We start from the raw sequence: 22,388 nt of genomic DNA, 5'->3' as shown, positions 1-22,388 counted from the left end.
CACCACGCACCCACCTGGACCTGGGTCTCAAGGTTTGTCCCAAGGGACCCATTTCCTGGGTGTACTCCCTGGGTGGGGAAGAGGACCTCTGACCCCAGATGAGCATTTATCACTCTTCCTGCCCCCCATAGCGCTACATCGATGGGGGCTTCACGGGCATGCAGCCCTGCTCCTTCTGGACCGACTCTATCACCATCTCTACCTTCAGCGGGCAGCAAGACATCTGCCCCCGGGACTGCCCCGCCATCTTCCACGACTTCCGCATGTTCAACTGCTCCTTCCAGTTCTCCCTGGAGAACATTGCCAGGATGACCCATGCCTTGTTCCCGCCAGACCTGCTGGTGAGAGGACAGACGTGGAAGGGAGGAGGACTGGGAGAGGGGGGCAGGGACTGGTGGTGAGGACTGGGAGAGGGGGGCAAGGACTGGTGGTGAGGCCGGGGAGCCAATGGGGCCCACACAGCTCCATCTACGTCTCCTTAAACTTCCTTCTAAACCTGATTCCTGGCCTTGCCACGAACCAGCTATGTGAATGAGACCCCTAAGTGCTCCCAGTCTCAATTTTTTCCCCCCTGTAAAATGAGATATGTCAGAACTGCTGAGAGAAATGTCACCTGAGCATTTCCCCTCTGACATGTAATGTAGGCATCAGCCATGATGGCCCATGGGCCAAATCCAGCCGGCGTCTTGGTTTTTGTTTTTATTTTTAAATTTCCAAAACTGCTCTAAAAAAATAAAGTCTATTTTTTTTTACTGTTTATTTATTTTTGAGAGAGAGAGAGAGCACGAGTGGAGTAGGGGTGGAGAGAGAGGGGGACAGAGGATCCAAAGTGGGCTCTATGCTGACAGCAGAGAACCTGATACGGGACTCAAACTCATGAACCGTGAGATCATGACCTGAGCCAAGCTGGATGCTTAACCAACTGAGCCACCAGGTGCCCCAAAAATAAAGTTTGTTTTAAAAAATTGTTTTTTTTATCACTTACAAAATACATGTCTTTCTTCAGCACAGAAGTGTGATCCTAGAAGCAGGCATCAAGCTTTACTCATTTCTTTGACTATACTCACCGTGTCTACAAAGGGCATTGCTGATAGAAGGTTCTCAGTAATTGTTGTTTGAATGATAACTCCTCTAAGCCAGTTTTGTGACTTACAGTCTAATTATTATTTACAAAACTCACACTCAAAACCCTATTATGCTTAGCCAGGCTATGGATACACAAGATATTTTATTAATCCGATTGATTCTTTGTCCTCCAACTGTTGCATTAGGAATTCTAGCATTTGCCTTATACTAGTTTATCCATAAAGATTATGTCTACTTAGTTTCATAAAAGCAATCCACACGTAGGCAGTTCAAGAAAGATGGAACAAATGCATTGTATTCATCAGAGCCTCTGGAACTCATGTTTCTGCTTACAATCAGTACTTCCATTCTCAAGGTGGCGTGGGTTTTATTCTGGCCTGTGAGCTCAGAATAGGCTTTCCATTTTTAGAGCATTGTAAAGGAGAAGAAAGAGAAGGAAAAGAGTAAGAGGAAGGAGAAAGAGGAGAAGAAGAGGAAGAAGAGGAAGAAGAACAGGATGGAAAACAAGAAGAGGAGAGGGAGAGGAGGAGAAGGAGGAAGAAACAGAAGAAGCAGAAAAAGGAGGAGGGGGAGAGGGGGAAGAAGGAGAAGAAGAAGAAGAAGAAGAAGAAGAAGAAGAAGAAGAAGAAGAAGAAGAAGAAGAAGAAGGAGAAAGAGGAGGAAAGAAAAAGAAGAAGGAGGAGGAGGGGAAGGAGGAAGAGGAGGGAGAGGGGGAAGCGGAAGAGGAGGAGGGAGGAGAAGGAGAAGAACAAGAAGAACGAGAACTAGAACATAAAGAACAACAAGAAGAGACAGAGACTATCTGTGGTTTCCAAGCCCAAAATATTTACTATCCGGCTCTTTATGAAAAGGCTTTGTGAACAATGTCATGTAATCCTCCAGCATCCTTTGCAGTAGATATTATTATTATTATTATTATTATTATTATTCCCATTTTAAAGGTAAAGAAACTGAGGCTGTGAGAGGTTGTATCTACACAGCCAAGAAGTGGCAGCACTGGAATTTGAACCCAGTCTCCAAACTCTGTTCTTCATATGGCCCAAATGCACCTTCTCTGGTTCTATTAGAAACATCTCACCCTCCCCTGCCCAGGGGAAGCTGTAAATGGTTTCACAAACTAACGCACCGTCACTATGGACACATGATCAGGAACTGCTCCCCACTTCTTAGCAGATAGTGAGGGATGGGATGCTGGATGGGCACATTTTGAAAAGCTCATCAAATAAAGCTCAAGGGCAATGAAAGTAGCTTCTTTGGGTGAAGGGACGTCGTCTGTCTCCATTGCTGCAGCCTTAGTTTTTTCTCCCGCTTTCCCTCCTTGCAGATCCTGCACAACTACTACTACCGAGGGTACGAAGATGCCGTTTCCTACTTGAGGAGGTTGAGTAAGTAGCAAATGGGGCCCCAAGGAAGAGGTGGGTTGGGGGTGGGGCAAAGACAGGAAAGGCGGGGCAAAGACAGGAAGTAGAAGGGCTCAGTCGAGGAGGCTTCCCCCCAACTTTGTGAACTAGAGATGCCCTTTCCCAGGAGTTCCCGAAATGGGTGCGGGGATCCGGCAGCTTGCATTGTCCGGGCCAGAAATTGGGATCTTCGTGGAAAAGTGCTTTTTAGGGTAACTGCGGGGTCAGTGGATAAGCTTTTGTACAGGTATGTTTCTGGATTTAAGAACCATGTTTAGGAAAACACATAGCTCGCGTCTTCCTGGAGGGATTCCATTTTCGTGTCGTTTCATTTTATATTCTTTCCAAGACAATCGTATTGTTAATGTAGAAATAGAAATGACTAGTTTATATTTGTGTAAGACTCCCAAGTGACATATTGATCAACAAATGAGAGGGAAGAGCCTGTGCCCTGTGTTGGTTTAGCAAGTGTGATTCCTATACTTGCACCTCTTCCGTGCATTCTTGTGTGGAAGATTCCAATGGCGTGTATTACATATGCTAACTCCATGAAGACCATGGCAAACATCTTTGATAAAAGGAAAGAAACAAGGCTTTTTTCATACTTAGAATTGTGCCCATAGGACATGTTTCCAGAAAAAAGGATTCCTGGATCAAAGGAAGTGTTTTTCCCCCCGCGTTGTCATATGACCCTTGCGATTGTCTTTTTTGGCAATTGTGTGATATTTCATCGCAGTTGTGCAGCAAATTTTGATCATTCTTTTGAGTTTCCAAATGTTCACTATTATAGGGAATGCTGCGGTGAGCTTCTTGTGTATATACTTAAAAATATATATATTTTAGGAGCGAGATTAAGGGATCGAGCGTGGGTTCCCCCCCCCCCCCCCCGTAGGATATATTGACTTTTTTTCCTTCAAAGTTGCTTCCTGCTTGCCCAAGTTCCCCTTGTCCTGACTTTTTCCTTTCTCCTGGGTCCATTCTTCCCGCAAGGGGTAAGAGAAGCAAGAGAGAAGGATGGAGGTAACATGGGTTCTGGAGGCAAGGCCTGGGCCAGGATTCTCACTGCCCCCCTCCCCACCAGCTGTGTGAACTCAGGGAAATCACTTGCCTTCTCTGTCCTGATTCCTAATCTGTAAAGAGGCTTAAATCCTGATTCCTGACCCGTACTAACTGTGTGATCTTGAGCAGGTAATTCATCTCCCAGCACCTCAGCTTCCTCATCTGTAGAAGGAGGCTGATCAGAATTTTATTCCTAGACACAGTCAATCCAGCCCACTGACCCTCTGACCTTGGAGACACCTCTTCTCAGCTCTCTGCAGGACAGGCTCCCCCTAGCCCTGACTCTTCTCTGACAACTTCCCCGCTCCACATTTACATGGGTGACAGATGTGAGGACTGATTCCCAAGTGTCCAAAAGGAGGACCACCCAAGGGGTGGAGATGGGTCTCACCTACAGAGCCTCAGGAATAGGAGGGGCTGGCGAGGGCCTGGGGTCCTTCCCACCACCAGCTGGGGAGCCCCTTCACTCTTTCCTCTGTGATGGCGTGTACTAGGGGACTTGGGGTTGGGGGATCCCCTGATCTGGGGCCAGGATTCTAGAGCAGATACCAGTCCCTGCCTCAGGAGACCCGTCTACACCTCAGGTTGCAGCCTGGCTGCCTGTCTCTCCCCTAGAATTTCCTTCTCTTCCTCTCAGGGAAAGCCCTGGGGAGAGTTATGAAGTGCCTTGCTAAGCATCTCTGGTTTCCCCCACTTCTCAGTAGCCCCTCTGCCAGCCTCTGGGAGGAACCCAGAGCCATCGCCCCCTCCCCCGGCCCCATCATTTACATGATGGTGTAAACGGCAGTCTCAAAGCCAAGGACAAGACTCAAATGGTAGCATTTCGGGCATCCGCTAAAGAATTAGGGCTGTGTGTGGAGCATGGCGGGTTTTCCCAGAGGTCCTGGACTCACTCCAAGTAGGAACAGGCACAACTCATAAGGAAGAAAATGCCTCGTGCCGGCTACAGCTATTTCTGATTGCTCTTCCAATTTGCCAGTGTTGGCATGGCTTTGTCCGTGCGGCCTTCAGCTCCACCCCTACATCCTCTTGGGTGTGGTGGGGCTGGATTTTCCTCTCAGCACCAGATGCGAGCGGGAGGTATGACACATCCTGAGAAATCGTGGCTGGTGCCCAGAGCCACACTCTTAATTCCCACCTGCCATCTGGGAACAGAAAAATGGGAGTCCGCTCCAGCCTTCCGCCCTGCTGGTTTCTGGAGAGGGGGTCAGCTCTGGCAGCAAGCCACACCCGCAGTGTCGCCCTCAATGCCTCCACCCGCCTCCTGGCATCCCCCTTTTCCGCCCTCCTAAGGACTCACATCCTCCTAATTCTTCCTGCCGCCAGGCGAGCTTCCCTCTCCACCCTTGGCCTCCCCCGGCAGCAGCCTTCTGCCAAAGGCAAGGGCACTGCCTGCTGGCGTGCTTGAAAATCCACATTCCCCACACAGACGTGTGCATGTGGGCGTTGAGTGAGGTTGGAGCTCAGAGGATGCCCTGTCTAAAATATCCATCTGGCATCCAGGCGTGCCTGGCCAGGCTGACCGACTCCCTCCTTTCCTTCTTTCCTCCTTCTCTTCTTCCCTTCCTTCCCTCCTCCCTCCCTCCCTCCCTTCCTTCTTGGCCTTCTTGCTTCTTTGGCACCTTCCTCCCTCTCACAATTTAACTTCTCTCTCTCTCTCTCTCTCTCTCTCTCTCTCACACACACACACACACACACACACATACACACACGCACACACACACTTGTGAAACCAGCACCACAGTCAAGAGAGTGAACCATCATCCATCATGCCCGAAGTTTTCCTCCACCTCCTTGGTGACCCCTCCCTCCTCCCCCTACTTCCTGTCATTATACACATTTCCAGTATGGACTTACAGTATGGACTCTTTTTGGTCCACATTCTTTCACTCAGAATAATTATTCTGAGATTCATCGTGTTATTGCATGTATAAATGGTTCATTCCTTTTTCCATTCCATTCCATTTATGAAGATACCACAGTTCGTTTATCCATTCCCCCATTCATGGACATTTAGGTCGCATCCAGTTTGGGGCTCTCATGAATAAAGCTGCTGCGAATACTCATGGAGTCTTAGCACAAACGCATGCTTTCATTTCTCTTGGGTTAATACCTAGGAGTGGAATGTCAAGGTGGTATGGTGAATGTACATTTAATCATAGAATTCTATATACGTATAACCAGGGTAAACACACATAGCGTAGAATTTACTGTCTTAACCATTTGTAAGCGGACAGTCCAGTAACGTTAAGTATATTCACATTGTACAACCCGTCTCCAGAACTTTTTTGTCTTGCAAAACTGAAACTCTATACCATTGATCAACAACTCCTCATTTCTCCTTCTCCAAAGACCTAGAAGCCACCGTCCTATTTTCTACTTCTAGGAGACTGACTACTTTAGATACCGCATGTCAATGGAGTCATACAGCATTTGTCTTTTTGTGACTGGTGTATTTCACTCTCATAATGTCCTCAAGGTTTATCCATCTTTATCTATCAATGAACAATTTGGATTGCTTCTTCCTCTTGGCTATTGTGAATAATGATGCAATGAACGTGGATGTGCAAATAATCTTCGAGATCCTGTTTTCAATTCTTTGGGACGTATACTGACTAAGGACATATACCCAGAATGTATGTTTAACTTTTTAAGAGACTGCCAAACTATTTTCTGAAGTGGCTGGACCATGTTACATCCCTACAGCAGCGTATAAGAGTTCCAGTGTCTCCAAATTATCACCAACGCTTGAAATGGTCAGTCTTTTTAGTTTTAGCCATTTGATTGGTTGTGTGGTGGTATCTTGTTGTGATTTTAATTTGTATTTCCTTAACGACTAATGATGTTCAGCATCTTTTCATGTGCTTATTTGCCATCTACATATCTTCTTTGTCGAAGTGTTCGATTCTGTTGGTCATTTCCCACTATTTAAGAATAGTTCTAGATTCACAGAAAAAATATGAAAATGGTATGGACAGCTTCCATATACTCCTCATTCCCTAGTATAATGTCTCACACCCATGAGATGTTATAGTATGGTACATGGAAAATTTGGTACATAGTATAGTGGAGTGTTTACAATTATTTCACTAATATTGATGTTATTATTAATTGAAGCCGTATATTCAGATTTCCTTCCTTTTTAACCTAATGCCTTTTTTCTGATCCAGGATCCCCTTCAGGAGACCACATCACATTCTGCCATGGTGTCTCTTTAGGTTCCTTGTATCCGTGACACTTTCTCAGACTCTCCTTGTTTTATGTTTGTTTTTCATGTTTATTTTTGAGAGAGCACAAGCGGGGGAGGGGCAGAGAGAAGGACAGAGGATCTGAAGTGGGCTCTGTGCTGACAGCAGCAAGCTCGATGTAGGGCTTGAACACACGAACCGAGCTGTGAGATCATGACCTGAGCCCAAGTCAGACCCTCAACTGACTGAGCCACCCAAGTGCCCGACTCTTCTTGTTTTTAATGACCTTGGAAGATTTGAGTACTGGCCAGATATTTTGTGGAATGTTCCTTAGTTGGGGTTTGTCTGATGTTTTCCTCATGATTAGACTGGGGTTCTGGGTTCCAGAGAGGAAGACCACAGAGGCAAAGTGCCGTTGTCGCCACATTATATCGAGGGTACATACATGCTATCCCCATGGCATATCACCCATGATGTTGACCTTGCACTTGTCTGCAGTGGTGTTTATTGGGTTTCTCCACTGTGAAGTTGCTCTTTTTCCCCCCTTTCTTTTTTTTTTTTAATTTTTTTTTTTAACGTTTATTTATTTTTGAGACAGAGAGAGAGCGAGCATGAACGGGGGAGGGTCAGAGAGAGAGGGAGACACAGAATCCGAAACAGGCTCCAGGCTCTGAGCGGTCAGCACAGAGCCCGACGCGGGGCTCGAACTCACGGACCGCGAGATCGTGACCTGAGCTGAAGTCGGACGCTTAACCGACTGAGCCACCCAGGCGCCCCTCTTTTTCCCCCTTTCTATACTGTGCTCTTTGGAAAGAAGTCACTATGCACAGCCCACACTTAAGGGGTGAGAGTTAGGCTTTACTTCCTTGAGGGCAGGGAATAAGGGCAGGGTATCTACATAAATCTCTCTGCTTGGGAGATTTGTCTCTTCTCCCCCATTTGTGTACTTCTTCAATCGCTTGTTTGTTTCAGTATGGACTCGTGGATACTTATTTTATACTTTGGGTTATTTTTCAATCTTTATTTATTTTGCTACTCACATTGTTCCAGCTTTGGCCATTGGAAACTCTTTCAGTGGGTCCTTTTGCCCATCTGAAAATTGAATTGTTTTATTTAAAAGCTTTTATATATTCTTTTTTTAAAAAAGGAGAATGGATAATGATTTATTTCAATTGATACAAAATTTAAAAATATACAGAATAATGTATATTTTTATAGTACATAAATTTGGAAAGTACAAAATTGTATAGAAATTATAAAACTCAAACTCAGGATAGGGTATGTAGGAAAGATAATGGGAACATAGAAGGCTTCTTCTATACCTGGAATAGTATATAGTTTTTGCTTTTTCATTTGACAATAATTTAATAATTATTTAAATGTTTAAGAAATTAGGAGCACTTGGGTGGCTCAATTGGTTGGGCGTCTGACTCTTGATTTCGGCTCAGGTCATGGTCCCAGGAAAATGCCCTTTATTAGAAATATGACTTTCAAATATTGTCTCTCAGCCTGTGATTTCTCTTTCCAATTCCTTAACAGTATTCTGAAAAGGAGTTTTTCATTTTGATAGGGCCCTTATTATTAATTTGCTTCCTTTATGAATCATGCTTTTGGTGTCTTACCTAAGAAATCTTTGCCTTACTCAAGATCACAAAAACGTTTTCTGTTTCCTTCTAGAAGTTTTATGGTTTTTTGGCTTTTCATTTGTGTCTATATTCCATTTTGAGTTAATTTTTGGATGTGGTTCAAGGTATAAAACAAAGTTGGTTTTTTTTTTGCATATGGACATCCAGTTCCTCCAGTATTATTTACTGAAAAGACTACGCTTTCTCTAATGAAGTGACTTTGCACGTTTGAGTAAAGTCAGTTGTCTATATATGTCATGAGTCCAGTTCTAGACCTTCCGTTTTGTGCCATTGATCAATTTCTCTGTCTTTATGTCAGTGTCATGCTGTCTTCATCACTGCAGCTTTATAATAAATCTTGGTATCGGGTAGTCTTAGTTCTCCAACTTTGTTTTGTTTGTTTTTTTGTTTGTTTTTTCAAAGGTGTTTGGTATATTCCAGGTCCTTTCCAATCCCATATGAATTTTAGAACTAGCTTGTGGATTTCTACACAAAATACAGTCGTGCAGTACTTGTCTTGTCAAGCCATTCTCTCCTCCTCTGTAATCACCACCTCAAGACTACCCCTCTCCCTGATCCCCAGCAGAGGGATTTGTATCCAAACAACTTCACAGAAAAAAACCAAAGCCAACAGAGGGAAGTTCTCTCAACTTTGCACTACCGAATATACAGACTCACCCTTCTCTGTCTCCCTCTTTCCTCGAAAGTTAAAGGAAGCAACCCTCTTCTTGCCTAAAACCCACACCCTGCCTGTGCTCAGACCCCTTCACCATCTCAGGACTCTTGAGTCATCCATTATTCTATCTCTCTTTTATATATCGAACCCCCACCTCTCGACTGGATTCTTACCAGCAACTTTCTTTGGTCTACAGAAAGTCTACATCTTTCTTGCCTATTTTAGAAACTTGGCCTGGGTTCCGCCCTTCCCCCTCTCCTCGCTCAGTCCTTACTCCCTCTTGTTCTCACTGTGCTTTTCCTCCCTGGGCAATCCCTCCACAGCCACCAGCACAGCTGCAGTTACCATCCATAGATGAGGCTCCCAAAGGTACACCCTCACCCTCACCCCTTCTCTGAGATCCAAACCCATGTATCCAACTGCCCATTTGTCATCTCTCCTTGGACATCTCTAAGGCCCCTTAAAATCCACATGTCCCCAAACAACCTCATAACCTGTGCCCTCCTCACTGCTCCCCCGACCCATCCCCTCCATGGTCACCCTCTCAGCAACCAGCGTCCATCTGGCTGTGCAAACCAGCTACCTCCTCTCTTCCCTCAATCAATCCAGTGCCAGTTCTTATTTATTTTACCTCCAAAACAGAATCTTCTTTCTATCTCCTTCCAGGTGCAAGCCCTAAACACCTCTCCAGAGCAGCCTTACAGGTTTCCCTGGGTCCCCTAGGCCCTTCTCAGTGAGTCTTCATTCAGCAGCCACAGTGATCTCGCCAAAGCCAGAGGTAGTGCAGCATTGCCCCACCTATAAGTCTTTCATGGTCTCCATGGAAACCAAGGGCCCTCAACGTTGTCTACAAGCATGGTCTGGCCCCTGTGGCCTCCTCAGACCTATCTCTCCCCACAGTGCCCCCACCCCGGTTCTAACCACACTAACCTTTCAGGCGCTCCTCATGCCCCCTTGAACTTGTGGCATTTGTGTGTGCTGTTCCCCCTGTTGGAAATGCTCTTCCCCGTCCATCCTGACCCCCACCTGGACCTTCACTCGCCCTTCAGATCTCAGCTCAAATATCACTCCCTCAGGGAAGTCCTCCTGATTAAGTCCTCCCTGCTTCCCTGTCTGCTAACATCATGTTTCACTCTTACCTAGAACTTGTCTTGGTTACAGCTTGAGATTATTTGGGGGGGTCAATGCCTGCCCCCATGCTAGACTGCACACTCTAAGAAGTCAGGAACCATCACACTGTTTTTGTCCCCTTCATTCCTCAATGCCTGATATAATGCCTGGCACATGTATAGATGCTCAATAAATACCCATTGAATAAGTGAATCAATCCACAACCAAATAATATAAATTTGAGTAAGTAAAGAAAGGCAATTGAAAAGCACTAATCCTGCTTATGAAAATAATTTGGGAAATCCCTTTTTGCAAACACCATGCTGATGCCAGGGGTTAGAAATGCCACCTGTGACCCCATGCTGTTGTTTTCCTAGATGATGCTTATCTCAATTCTCCCTCCAAGAGAGTGATGTTCCCCCGTGTAGAAGTGTACTGCAATATAGAACTTGCCCTTGGCAATGAGTGCCCTGAAGGCAGCCAGTCAAGCCTCCAGACAGAAGAGGAATCCATACAACTTCACGCACAGTGGGCTCCCAAAGAGGAAGGAAAGGACAGCCATGGTCCACTTGTGTTGTCGCCTGTGGAGAGACTTGAATCCACACGTGCGTGTCCTGTAGAATCACCCGTTTCACCAGCTGGCTCTTCATTTGAGCAGTCACCTGCCACTGCGCTGGCCTCATCACCATCACATTCTCCAGCTGACCCGATGCCTGCATCACTCCCAGCTGTGCACTTAGCACTCAGCTCAACACCTGTCCAATCACAGCAGCAGGTACAAACGACCGGATCACCACCAAGATCCCCATCCTCCCAGTCATCTGTGTCACCCAGGCCACTGGCTGTAGTGACATCTCCAACATTGCCCCAATGTTCTCCTTCAGCATCACCTACACAGCTACCCATGGAAGACCTGGGCCCAGAACAGCCCCAAGGTATGGACACTTCTGGCTTCTCACAGAAGAAGCCAGAAGTATTTCTTATGTCTGGAGCCCCTTGGCAAATGTGCAACAACATGGTAGCTGATAACCATTGCTTTAGAGGGGTGCAGTGGTGACGTGAGCAGTTAGCTCTAGAGGCTTCACCTGTTTTGAGGATAGGCCACCACAAGGGGACAGTGTTCTTGACATTTGTTCAGGTTTTTAGTCCAGTGATTTTCAAAGGTTGGTCAGAGGCCGTGACAGCAAACTCATCACCTGGGAACTTGTTAGCAATGCAAGTTCTCAGGCCCCACCACAGACCTACTGATTCATGGAGTGGGACCCAGGTATCTATATTTTTTACAAGTCCTCCAGGGGGTTCTTTTGAGAACCATGTTTGAGAAGCACTGTACCAGAAGGTTTTTATTGTGATAGCCACTGTGCTGGGGGAGGGCTACTCAAAGAGTGCTTTGTGGACCAATGCTGGTCCCCAAACTATTTGTTACTAATTTACAATGAAATGAGCAGAGGTTGAAAGTAAGCATTTAGGACTATTTTTAGCAATAAATATTGTCAGGACATCCGAGAGCTTGGTCATTTTCCTACTAATTCATTGTATTTCACAAAAGTACTAGTTCCATTATGGATTGCAAAAAAAAAAAAAAGATTTTTAAAAACTGGTTCTTCACAACTAGTATCTTCTACAGACAGCTTGAAAAGTACTGCTCTTGAGTCTTCAAGGATGAAGAATTTTCAGTTCCTCACTCAAGAAATCTCCCCTCCAGCAGAGGGGATGACAGAGATACCAGCCTCAAAAATACAGAAAAAATTAGTAACTGCTACATCACTAACAAAAATGGAGCGTGGGAGGTAGTCAAGTAGTCATAGAGATTAAGATCACTTCTGGGGCACCTGGGTGGCTCAGCAAGTTAAGCATCTGACTTCAGCTCAGGTCATGATCGCGCAGTCAGTGAGTTCCAGCACGGCATCAGGCTCTGTGCTGACAGCTCAGGGCCTGGAGCCTGCTTCAGATTCTGTGTCTCCCTCTCTCTCTGCCCCTCCCAACTCGTGCTCTGTCTCTCTTTCTCTCTTTCAAAAATGAATAAACATTTTTAAACATTTTTTTAAAAGATCGCTTCTGTCTGAGGTAATTGATTAAGGAAATGCTTCTTGGAGGTGACAGGTGAGCTGAAATGAACAAGATTTTGATGACCGTGGTTTGTGAGACAGGATGGGGCAGAGTAGAATGAGAAATTCAGATTTTGTTTATTCTAGATGTTCAGTTTCAGAGAAGGAAAGGGCAAGGAACATTCAGGATGAAGAAGATACCTGTTTGGCTACTGTGGATGGTCTGTGTGGGGGCAAAGGGAGAGGTCCCCAAATGATGGACTAAAGCCAGCTCATAGGGTCTCCATGGTCCATCCACCAAACTCCCATAGTTGTTAGGGCAAACATTAGCACAGACTAGCATGACAGTTTCCTTCTTGGCGGATCTGCCCCAAATCAGGGTACACTTTCTCTGGAATAGATTTGACCCTTTTAATCACAGTAAAATACCAGGACCTTAAAAGTAAGGAAATTGGCCCGTGTTTCACATGCTGTCTTACATGCTGTTAAATTAAATGCATTTGTTTTATGTTATTCACACCCGTGTCCAAAGATAGCCATCTTCAGGTAGCCTGGGCAATCCTGGGTCCTGAGTTGGCATTACTTGCTCATGCTGGGGGTAGACAGAGGGGACAGACAGTCCAGTGCTTCTTAACTATGGGCCATTTTATCCTCAGGAGACATTTGGCAATATCGGGAGACATCTTTGATTTTCAGCTAGTGGGTAATATCTGGTGTGTAGAGACCGAGGACGCTGCTGAACATTCTACAGTGCAGAGCCTCATGATGAAGAAATATCTGGCCCTTACATTCAGTAGTGCTGTATAGTTATGGTCTTCAGCTGGGCCTCAGTAATGACAGCCTAGGCCATCTGTGGGAGATGGGCAGAAGGGAGCCTCTCAGAGGTTAGTGTGATCTGTCATTTAGTGGTGTTGCTGTTAGGGGTGAAGGGGGTTGCAAAATGTCCCAGGAAAATCCATAAACACAGGAGCTGCAAATAGATTTGGGAAAGCCAGGGATATCCAACGACACCCCAAATGGAAGAACTTCAAGTGGAGGAACTTACAGTTTACATTATTTTTATTTATACATATTACAAAATTACACAGTCATCTTCATATATTATTTATCCCCATACTCACAGAAAATAGGAAAAGAGCTTTCTTAAGAACAATGGTCATGAAACTATTAATATTTTCTTTTCCATTAAAAAAGAAAAAAAGCTTTACACATAGCAGGTGATGGGAGGTTCAGGCCCCTACGGGCGATTTTCCTGAAAACTTGCCCTAACACGGTTGCTTTTTTGTGAGGGGATTGTTGATACCACTACACCAAAGGTCAGTATCCATCCTGTCACAAGATGCCACTGCCCTGGGTCTCCGTCAACATGAGAATTTGAGATTAAGAGAGATGTTTACTGTTTCTGGATACTCTTGCTTACTTCCTATTGTTATTTCAAAAATGACTAAATACTCCTCCCCGTCCACGCCTTACTCACGTCTCCTCAATTTTTGCTTTTGTAGCTCCCCTTGCCTCTTCAAGTCGGAAAGGTGCCATGCCTGTGGTTAACGTGAAGGAAGCCACCAACAAGCCCTATGCAATGTAAGTTTGCCTTTAACTGGGGACACATTCTTTCCTTTGGCCAAGGAACGGGGGGCCTAGCTAAGTGAATTTTTCCTTCTCTTTAGCTGCCCTAGGAACACTGGGATCCTTTTCCAGTTTGTATGATTACAGTCCACCCCTTTACACTTCTCTCTTCTTCAGTGGGGGCAACGAGTGGGAAATGAGCTATTTGTGCTCAATGTACCTTCTCCAAAAGCAGCAGGAGAATGTGCAGCCCCTCACTTCTTACTCTCTGGAGCCAGCTCAGTTCAAGAGAGCTAGCAGGCATGTTACATCCTACCCCGAGGTAGCCCCTGCACAGTATGAATTGAGGGACTCTATCAAAGGCCTTCCTTAATCCAAATTATTTTCTATCAGCATGGTAAGAGGGCTAATATTCCTATGTTGTAGATTGTCCCCAGAAAATCTTTTTTTATAATGCACATCAGTTGTCTGGGTTGTGTAACGTGTTCTCCATTATTACCTTTGAGGTCATTCTGAGAGGGCCTCAGGATTGTTTTTGTTTTTTTTTTTCTTTTTTTTAGGGACCACATTACCCAGTCTCCCTCGTTGGCTGCTTGACAATTGGGCTGGCCATTGTCAGGCACCAGCAGGAGATCAGAGAGTGGGTCAAAGGGTATCTTTCCCCTCCCCTACCCTAATCCCTCCTGCCCCGGGGCAGCTCTGGCAGAGGCTGGGGTTCTCAGGGCCACAGTTGCAGGTATTGAGAGAGCAGGTCCTTCTGATGTTCCCACTCCATATCATATCAAATATATTAAAATATACCTGCTTCTCACATTAAGTATAATTTTCATTATGAGACTTTTGGGGGGCACCTGGGTGGCTCAGTCAGTTGAGCATTCGACTTCAGCTCAGGTCATGATCACATGGTCCATGAGTTCAAGGCTTGGCATCGGGCTCTCTGCTGTCAGCACAGGGCCTGCTTTGGATCCTCTGTCCCTCTCTCTCTCTCTCTCTGCCACTCCTTGATGTCTCTCTCTCTCTCTCTCTCAAAAATAAATAAACATTTTTTAAAAAGACTTTTTGAAAGAGTTTGCATAAATTTTAAAAATTTATGCTTGGGCATAAACTATGCATTTTTGTTCACATGGTTTAAATTTTATTGCATTGACATATAACTGTATAAAAGTTTGAGTTTCCATTGACTAGTTGGCATAATGTTACTTAAACAGTCATTGATTATGAAATAAATGTTTGCCGTGGAACTCTGGTGTTCAGCCAGGGTTAAAAACCATAGCATTGGTGTGTCTGTCTACCTTCTGAGCTGGAGCAGGGCCCTGATGGTGGGGAACACAGGACAGGTTATTAACAAACCATTTGCTTCATCTCTCACTCAGGGACAACCCTGCCGAAGACTCAAGTTGGATGAGCAAAATATTCAAGAAGAACAAACAAAAGACAAATGGCACCAGAAAAGGCTTCCCAAGACATCCACGGTCCAAAAAACCAGGCAGCAAAGCGCAGTGAGTGTGGCTAATGTTTCTCAAATTCCCTGGGGAGGAAAAGCTTTGGGAACAGTCTGCAGGAAGATCACAAGGAGTAGGGGAGGAGTCAGTAAGGGGGCGGCGGGGGGAGGTTAGGAGCTGGGCTTTGGAGTCTGACCCACCCAACAGAAAATCCCTGGTCTGCCACTATCTCACTCAGTGAGCATGCCTAGGACAAGTGGTCTATCTGAGCCTCTATTTCCCAGCCTGTAAAATAGGGATGATATTGTGAAGCTTTAATGAGGTCAACATGTAAAGTGCTTTGCTGCAGAATGCAAGATGTGTAATTAGCACTCAATAATTTAGTAGATATTAGGGTTATAGGCAGAGGTTAACTAACTACCATCTCAATAGAACTCTACTTAAAAAACAAACTAGACAGTTGTGTGACCCTGTGACCCTCAACACGTAGAGATCCAAATTGTTGCCAAGCTATAGCTAAAAGCCCTAACCGTTTTAGGCCTGCTTGGTATATATTTTTTAATTATATTATATTGTCATTGATTCCATTAGTCAACCTTTATTGAGCACCTAATAGATACCAAGCACTCTACTCGTCTCTGGAGATAGCGAATGAATTAAACTCAATCCCCAACTTTTAAGAGTTTACCCCAAAATTGAACTTTGAGCTAAAGACAAGAACGAAGTCTTAATTTTTTACTGAGCCATAACATTTTTTAAAAGAGACATGCATATATACATATACACTTGCAAATGAAAAATGCTAGCTTTTGTGGGTTTTTTTTAAAGTTTATTTATTTTGAGACAGGGAGAGCACAAGTGGAGGAGGAGCAGAGAGAGAAGGAGAGAATTCCAAGCAGGCTCTGCACTGTCAGTTCAGAGCCCAATGCAGGGCTCGATCCCATGGACCATGAGAACATGGCCTGAGCTGAGATCAAGAGTCAGATGCTTAACTGACTGAGCCACCCAAGTGCCCCGAAAAATACCAGTTTTAAACACAAATGAAGCCAGGAATCATCTACAACTATTTTACTGGATTATCAAGATATTCTCTGAATGGGACAGACCCACATTGCTATCTAATTCGCTTCAAGCCTCCATTGGTCAGAAAAATCCCCAAGTCATTTTAAGTGACATCCTTCCGTGTTGTTCCTGTCCCAGATGAGATCCCTGGGTAGGCAGAGAGATTATCAGATAGATGAAGGTCAAAAGCTCACCCCGGCAGCAACAGGCCCACTTTGAGGTCTGGGCAGTTAGGTACTTGGTGGGTGGTGGGAAGCAGTGTGGTGGGGAGGAGATTCTCAGAGCTGCTGCAGAAAGCGGGGCAGATGCATGTGTCACTTTCTGGATTAAAGGATGGGCGGGGAGGGTGCAGGACCCAGCAGGCCATTGGTGGTCCTTAGGGGTCATCGGTTTAGTGTGTCTTGGGATTAGTCTCACTCTGTTCCTTGGTCTTCAGCCTCCAGATTTCTTTGACTTTTGAGGGTCCATATCTCTGTCTCTAGCAGCTCAAGGTCAAGTTTGGTCATGAGAGCATAGGCAGGTCTGCTGTGGGGGTAGGGAAGCTTCCTCGGGGCTGGGAGTGCCATCTGGAAGCCAGACCCAGACTTGGGTCCCTTCATTCCAGGGCCAGGCCTCTTCCTATACATTGGAGCAGTGGAAACTGTGTAACTCAGCGAGCTCTACCTTGGCCGATAAACTTCTAGGATTCAAGTGGCTTTATAAAGGAGCAGCCTGTGATAAAAACAAACAAAACAACATTCACAGCTGTGGGAAATACTGTTGTCAGTAGGTCACACATTCCGTCTGCGTTGTTCCTTTATAGAACAGATTATGAAACTGCCTGGAAGCAATTTACCAATTGACGGTCTTAAGCAATTCCATGCCCATTCATACTCTGAGCTTCAAAGACCAGGGTAGGGGGTCAAAAAAAGATGCTCGAAAAGGTTAGGCATAGAGGAGGAGCAACCCAGAAAGAGAGGAAATCTACAATCACAAGTGACATTGTCACATCCATGGCCTAGTCCTGTGCAAACTCCTGATCCCCAACTGATATTCCTCCCAACAAACAGAAGAGAGGCTAGAATAAAAGCTATAGGGTAAGGGGCGCCTGGCTGGCTCAGTCAGTAGAGCATGTGATTCTTGATCTCAGGGTCTTGCGTTCAAGCCCCACGTTGGTCCTAGAGCCTACTTTAAAAAAATAAATAAATAAGTAAAAGCTACAAGGTAGATGTTCCATATGTTAATATCTCTCTCCTTCTCCCTTGCTGTCTCTCCTGTGTTTTTTAAATCGGATGTTCAAATTCATATTCTGGTGCTAATTGTGTTAGTCAGTTATTGCTGCTACGATAATGCTATATAACAAGCAATCCCCCCCCCCCCTTTCAGTGGATTATAAAACAAACGTTTATTCTCCTCTTCCATAGTCCTGTGAGTTGGCTGGGATGATGCTGCTTAGGTTACAGGGAGTCCGGGGCATGGCTATGTATATGTATCAGCCTAGCTTTCCACTGCTAGCCTCGTCTCTCTTCCAGTAAGAGTTCAGTGGTCATCTGATTTGGGTTGTGTAACTGGTCTCAAAGTGGCAAGATGGATTGAGAAATCCAGGGACTGCCTCCAGGCTACAAGTGGAAAAGGAAGAGGTCCCTCGTGCTCATTGCTGCTCGAATCCTCTCAACTGCTACCCATTCTGTCAGACTCCTCCAATTTCCACCAGTAGAGAGCCCCTCCTTTGAGTTACTATGGAATTTCTCCCTATCCAAATGTGAATGTAATGATAATAGCTAAAACTTCCAGAGTAGTTATTATGTTCCAGGCATTGTGGCACAGAGAGGGTAAGCAACGTGTCCAAAGTCACACAGTAGGTAGGTGGCAGAGCCAGGATCCGAGTCATCTGCCACCAGTGTCTTGGTGTTGATCACTGAGTGGTAGAAGGAGCACTGGAGTGAATCGGAAGTCACGGGGCCCAGTCCTAGTGCCTCCGTTTGGGCAGGAAGAGGTCTGGGGGTGCACTTGGAGGTGCACGGGCAGACGTGGCAGGGACAGGGCAGGCTGGCTCGGGTGCCGTGCTAACAAAGTTGGTCTTCACCTGTGGTGCTGGGAGATCATTACAGGATTTAAACAGAATGACACCATCGGATTTGAAAACCATCCAAGAACATATAAGTCCACATCCCAGCATTTCTCTGCGTGGGCTCTGCGGGTGTCTTCCTGCAATTTCCTCGAGAGGGCGAATGATTGGCCAGGGTCACACAGCACATGGAAGGGGCCTTGAAACTCAGGTCCTTGCAGAGCCCCCTTTTTGTCTCACTTCTCCTCACACGTGCTTTCTTGGCTTCTCGCATCCAGGTCTGCTCCCTGCCCACTCGACTTCTCTCTGCTCTCCACGTCCGAGACAGTTTGGGTCACCTACAGGCCTCATCCCAGATCCAGGAATACAGCTACAGGCCGGATCCAGGAATACAGCTGCCCCGAGGTGTGGAACTGCCCAGGGTGACCCTGGAAGCCAGGCACTGCCTGCTCTGTCCTGGGATGCTGTCTGCCCAGTTTCCTTTCTGACCCCACCTGCCTCTTCCTGGCCATAGTCAAGGCCAACACTAGCCCATATATTGCCTTGTGCACTGAGAAAACAGTACCCTTTCCTGGAGAACTTGATTTCCAGCTGCTGGAAGATTGTGATAATATACTGGTTTTGTTAAAACGGTTGACTGCCGCCTGCTAGAAATCTGTACGAATGACGTACAAAGGTACAGAACTGTACAAATAACATGCAGAAAACTGTACAAATAAGCCACAGCATGAATACGTCCACGAAATGCTTACCCTTTGTCTTAGCAGTGTCTCCTTGTACAGTGTGCAGTCTGCACGACTGCACTCAGCGCTCTGGAGGCCACTCCACTTCTTTCCCCTTCCTGCAAAACCAAATACTAACCAGACTTTTGTAAATCAAATGATGTTTCAAACACTATTAAGTCCTGCTCTGTCAGTGGAATTCTCCATTTGCAAAAGACCCGTGTAATTATAAAACGGGATCTGATAGCTGATTACTGGTATAAATTGAGATTTCCGATTCCTATGCATCCAGTTGGCTATCATGGGGCCTGGCTACTTGCTTGGGGCTGCCTGAGGCATTTGAAACTGTGAAGGATGTTCTCAGCGGAAATAAGGGGAGGAATTTCCTAGATGAGGGACTTAGAAATGATGAATCTTTGTCCTTTTTCTAGGAAACTGTGAGCCGAGAGAGAAAACTTGAGCTGGAATGGGAGAGAACCTGATGACCCCACGGTAGAGCCTTCTCCCCAAGGCTCTCAGATGCAGTCCCCTCACCCTGTGCCTTCTGGGGACCAGGTGTTACCCACTACCAAGCCTGTTGGTGTGGAGAGTCCTGATTCCCCTGGGCGAGCACTTCCTTGTCTAAACATCCTCCCGGCCCCGGCCTGACTTCGCTTCTTTGAGACGGGGCCGTGTCAGACCCTGGCCCCCCAGAATCTAGTCTACAGGGCCAAACCCTTGGGGATCGAGCGGTACTGAGCCACGGACGCACTTTCCTCTTTCCCATCAAGAGATCAGGCTCTTTTCCTTTGCTTTGTTTTGTTTTTAATTCTCTCACTGTCCCAAAGGCTTGACTTAGAACCACTGGACTCTGCCTCAGCTGCTCCCTGGAATCACTCGTGGAGCTGACCCAGCACGAGGTCATGATAAGCTCCCCAGGGCTTGTGTGGTGTGGCTGCGTGAGCCAGCCATCCTGGACTTCCCCGAGTCCTGGTGTGGTTGTAGAGGACACAGAGGCCAAACGTCCCTTCCCCTCCCATCCCCCAGCATGAGGGCAACACGAGGGCAGACCTTGTCTGCTGTTCACACCTCAGTTAAAATGTTCCACAGCAAAGACTTCAGCCTCAATTTTTCCAGCCCAGCCAGAAAAAAATTAGCCCCACTGCTCACTGGAGTGTGGATAGCTTCCAGCCCCAGCCAGGCCCAGTAAGGAAGCCTGGGCTGCCCACGGCCTCGGATGTATTTGCTTTGCAAATCCTGGAATGCAAACCCCAGAGGACTGGGTGGAAGACAGCCCTGAGCTTGGCTGGGGCCTCTGGAGGATGCATGCAAATTTTAGCCATGGAGGGCAGGGGGCTGTGGCAAGAGGGCCTGGCGGAGCCTACATCTAACAGGACCACGTCAGGGAGCAGGAGTCCACACAAGCTCCCTTTAGAACGTTCTGCCGGGAAGAATTTAATTTAACTGTACCTTTGAGAAGCTGAGAAGAATCAAATCTCAGGTGTTCTTGCACCCTGTTCCTACTCCAGGTCTGTGGCTCAGACCAGTCAAGGGGAGCGCCCTGGGGACCATGTGGGGGCGGAGAGACAAGTCCACGGCGGTCCCCTAGCCTCTCCCCCAGGAGTGGTCTTGTGGTTTGCAGGCGGGCGCGGCCAGAGCCCTTGAGACCTGTGAACCAGGGGAGGGAGGGTTTCAGGCTCGCACAACTTGGGAATGCTTATGCCCTGCTGTGCAAGGGGGAACTGAACGTGACATTAACTGTTGTTTGACCTGAAAGCCTGTATTCAGAGCCCAGATGCCCTTCTGTTAGAGTCAGGTTACAGTTAGAATCAATAAATTCCTGTGTATATTTCCCTTCATTTTTCGTATGTCCCTTTTCCCCATTAGGAGGCAATTAAGAGAATTGTTCTTGCGTTGGTTTCAGGGCCGCTGGATAAAATACAGGACATCTTGTTCAATTTGGATTTCAGAGAAACAATGAATAGTTAGCATGAGTATGGCCCCAGTATTGCTATTATTTGTTGTGTATCTGAAATTCAAATTTAACTAGGCCACCCATAGTTTTATTTGCTAAATTTGGCAACTCCAATTAGTTCCTTTCTCCTTATCTTTCTTTTCTCTTAAAGCCAATACTAGTGGATTGGTTTTTGATGTGTCAGTCACTGTGGTTCAAAATTGGAGCTCTCACTAGTGTGGAGGTCAAGGGCAGAGCACACTCTGGTCTTCCAAACAAGCACATCCAAATGACCCCTGAGGCTCTGCCCTCCCTGTAACTCAGCTAACATCCCGAACTCAACCAGGTCTTGGCTGACCCCATTATCTCTGACTCACTGAGCCTCCTGACTTCTCAGGGTCAGAAATTAGGTTAATTAAAAGTCCTGATGTCACTTACCCACCTTTTGAAAGCGATTCGAAGCAGCAGGGTGTCCCATGCACCTCGGTGCTCTCGAAAGCCTCTGTGGTGTGAGTTGAGGGAGCCCCACCCTCACACAATGGTGTCCCACGCTCCTACATTCCCACTGGCACAAGATTCCCATAGCTAGCGAGGTCCACGAGCATCCCAAGGGCAGGGGTCGTGCCTTCTGCATTTGTTTATTCCATAGAGCTAGATCAGACCTGGCACATAGTAAATGCTCAATAAGTATTGGTTGGGAAAAAGAACTCATGGATTAGACAACAAGGAGAGGCACTAAAATGGGTTCTGGGAGCTGGGTCCTGGCCTGGTTCTGTCTGTAGGTGGTTATGTGACCTTGAACGAGGCACCTGCCCCTCCTGAGCCTCAGCTTTTTCATCTATGAAGTGAGGCACTGCCCTCTTCTGCCCTCCTCAGAGCATGACAGTGAGGCTTCAAGGGTTGGAAGCGGAAAGTGGTTTGGAAAGAAGACAAGCTGTGCACACCAGAGGGTCGCCCTCCCCAGGCAGCCCCTGGAAAGACTCCTGTGTTATCTGAGAGAGGGGAGAGGAGGCCTTCGACGCCTTCCAGCAGAGACCACATTCTCTGGACCAAAAGCCAGACACTGTATTCTGTCCATTTTTACCCTGGTTCTGAATGGCCAAAATTAGGGACTTAGTAAAACAGATGGTGTAGAATCAAGACTGGCCCAGATTTTCCTGGACATATAATTAACTGTCATCCTAAGGGTCCCAGAGTTGTAGGATGTCAGGTCCAGAGGGCAAGTATCATGTCCCTGACGTCCCTCAGCCTGTGGGGAGCTGGACTAAAACCCAGGTCTCCTGATGCCCAGGGCACTTCATTACTGTCTTAGCAAGTTGGCGCTCAAGGACGGGACACCTGGGGAGCAACCAGAGAGGGCCCCCAGGCGGGGACAAGGGGGCTGACCCTCACAGCCTTGCAGGCGCCAGACTGGCCTAGTTGTG

The 22,388-nt window shown here is 46.5% G+C and overlaps 1 protein-coding gene across 3 annotated transcripts in view; it reads left to right on the top strand.

Moving 5' to 3' along the window:
- Positions 1 to 20,869, top strand: part of PNPLA1 (patatin like phospholipase domain containing 1) — a 49,345-nt gene extending 28,476 nt beyond the window's left edge. For 2 of the 3 annotated variants that reach the window (XM_019456925.2, XM_019456927.2), the window contains exons 4-10: positions 132 to 341; positions 2,411 to 2,471; positions 10,522 to 11,079; positions 13,695 to 13,773; positions 15,132 to 15,257; positions 18,588 to 18,714; positions 19,463 to 20,869. In XM_019456925.2, the coding sequence (XP_019312470.1) occupies positions 132 to 341; positions 2,411 to 2,471; positions 10,522 to 11,079; positions 13,695 to 13,773; positions 15,132 to 15,257; positions 18,588 to 18,714; positions 19,463 to 19,513 (1,212 nt within the window). In that variant the 3' untranslated portion in view covers positions 19,514 to 20,869. The remainder of the gene's footprint in view (positions 1 to 131; positions 342 to 2,410; positions 2,472 to 10,521; positions 11,080 to 13,694; positions 13,774 to 15,131; positions 15,258 to 18,587; positions 18,715 to 19,462) is intronic. The other variant, XM_019456926.2, reaches the window with a different exon arrangement.
- The last annotated feature ends 1,519 nt before the right edge of the window (positions 20,870 to 22,388 follow it).

The sequence above is a fragment of the Panthera pardus genome, unplaced genomic scaffold, assembly GCF_024362965.1.
Source record: "Panthera pardus isolate Hobbes unplaced genomic scaffold, ASM2436296v1 HiC_scaffold_17, whole genome shotgun sequence".
Lineage (NCBI taxonomy): Eukaryota > Metazoa > Chordata > Mammalia > Carnivora > Felidae > Panthera > Panthera pardus.
This window is presented reverse-complemented; position numbering and strand designations above follow the sequence as displayed.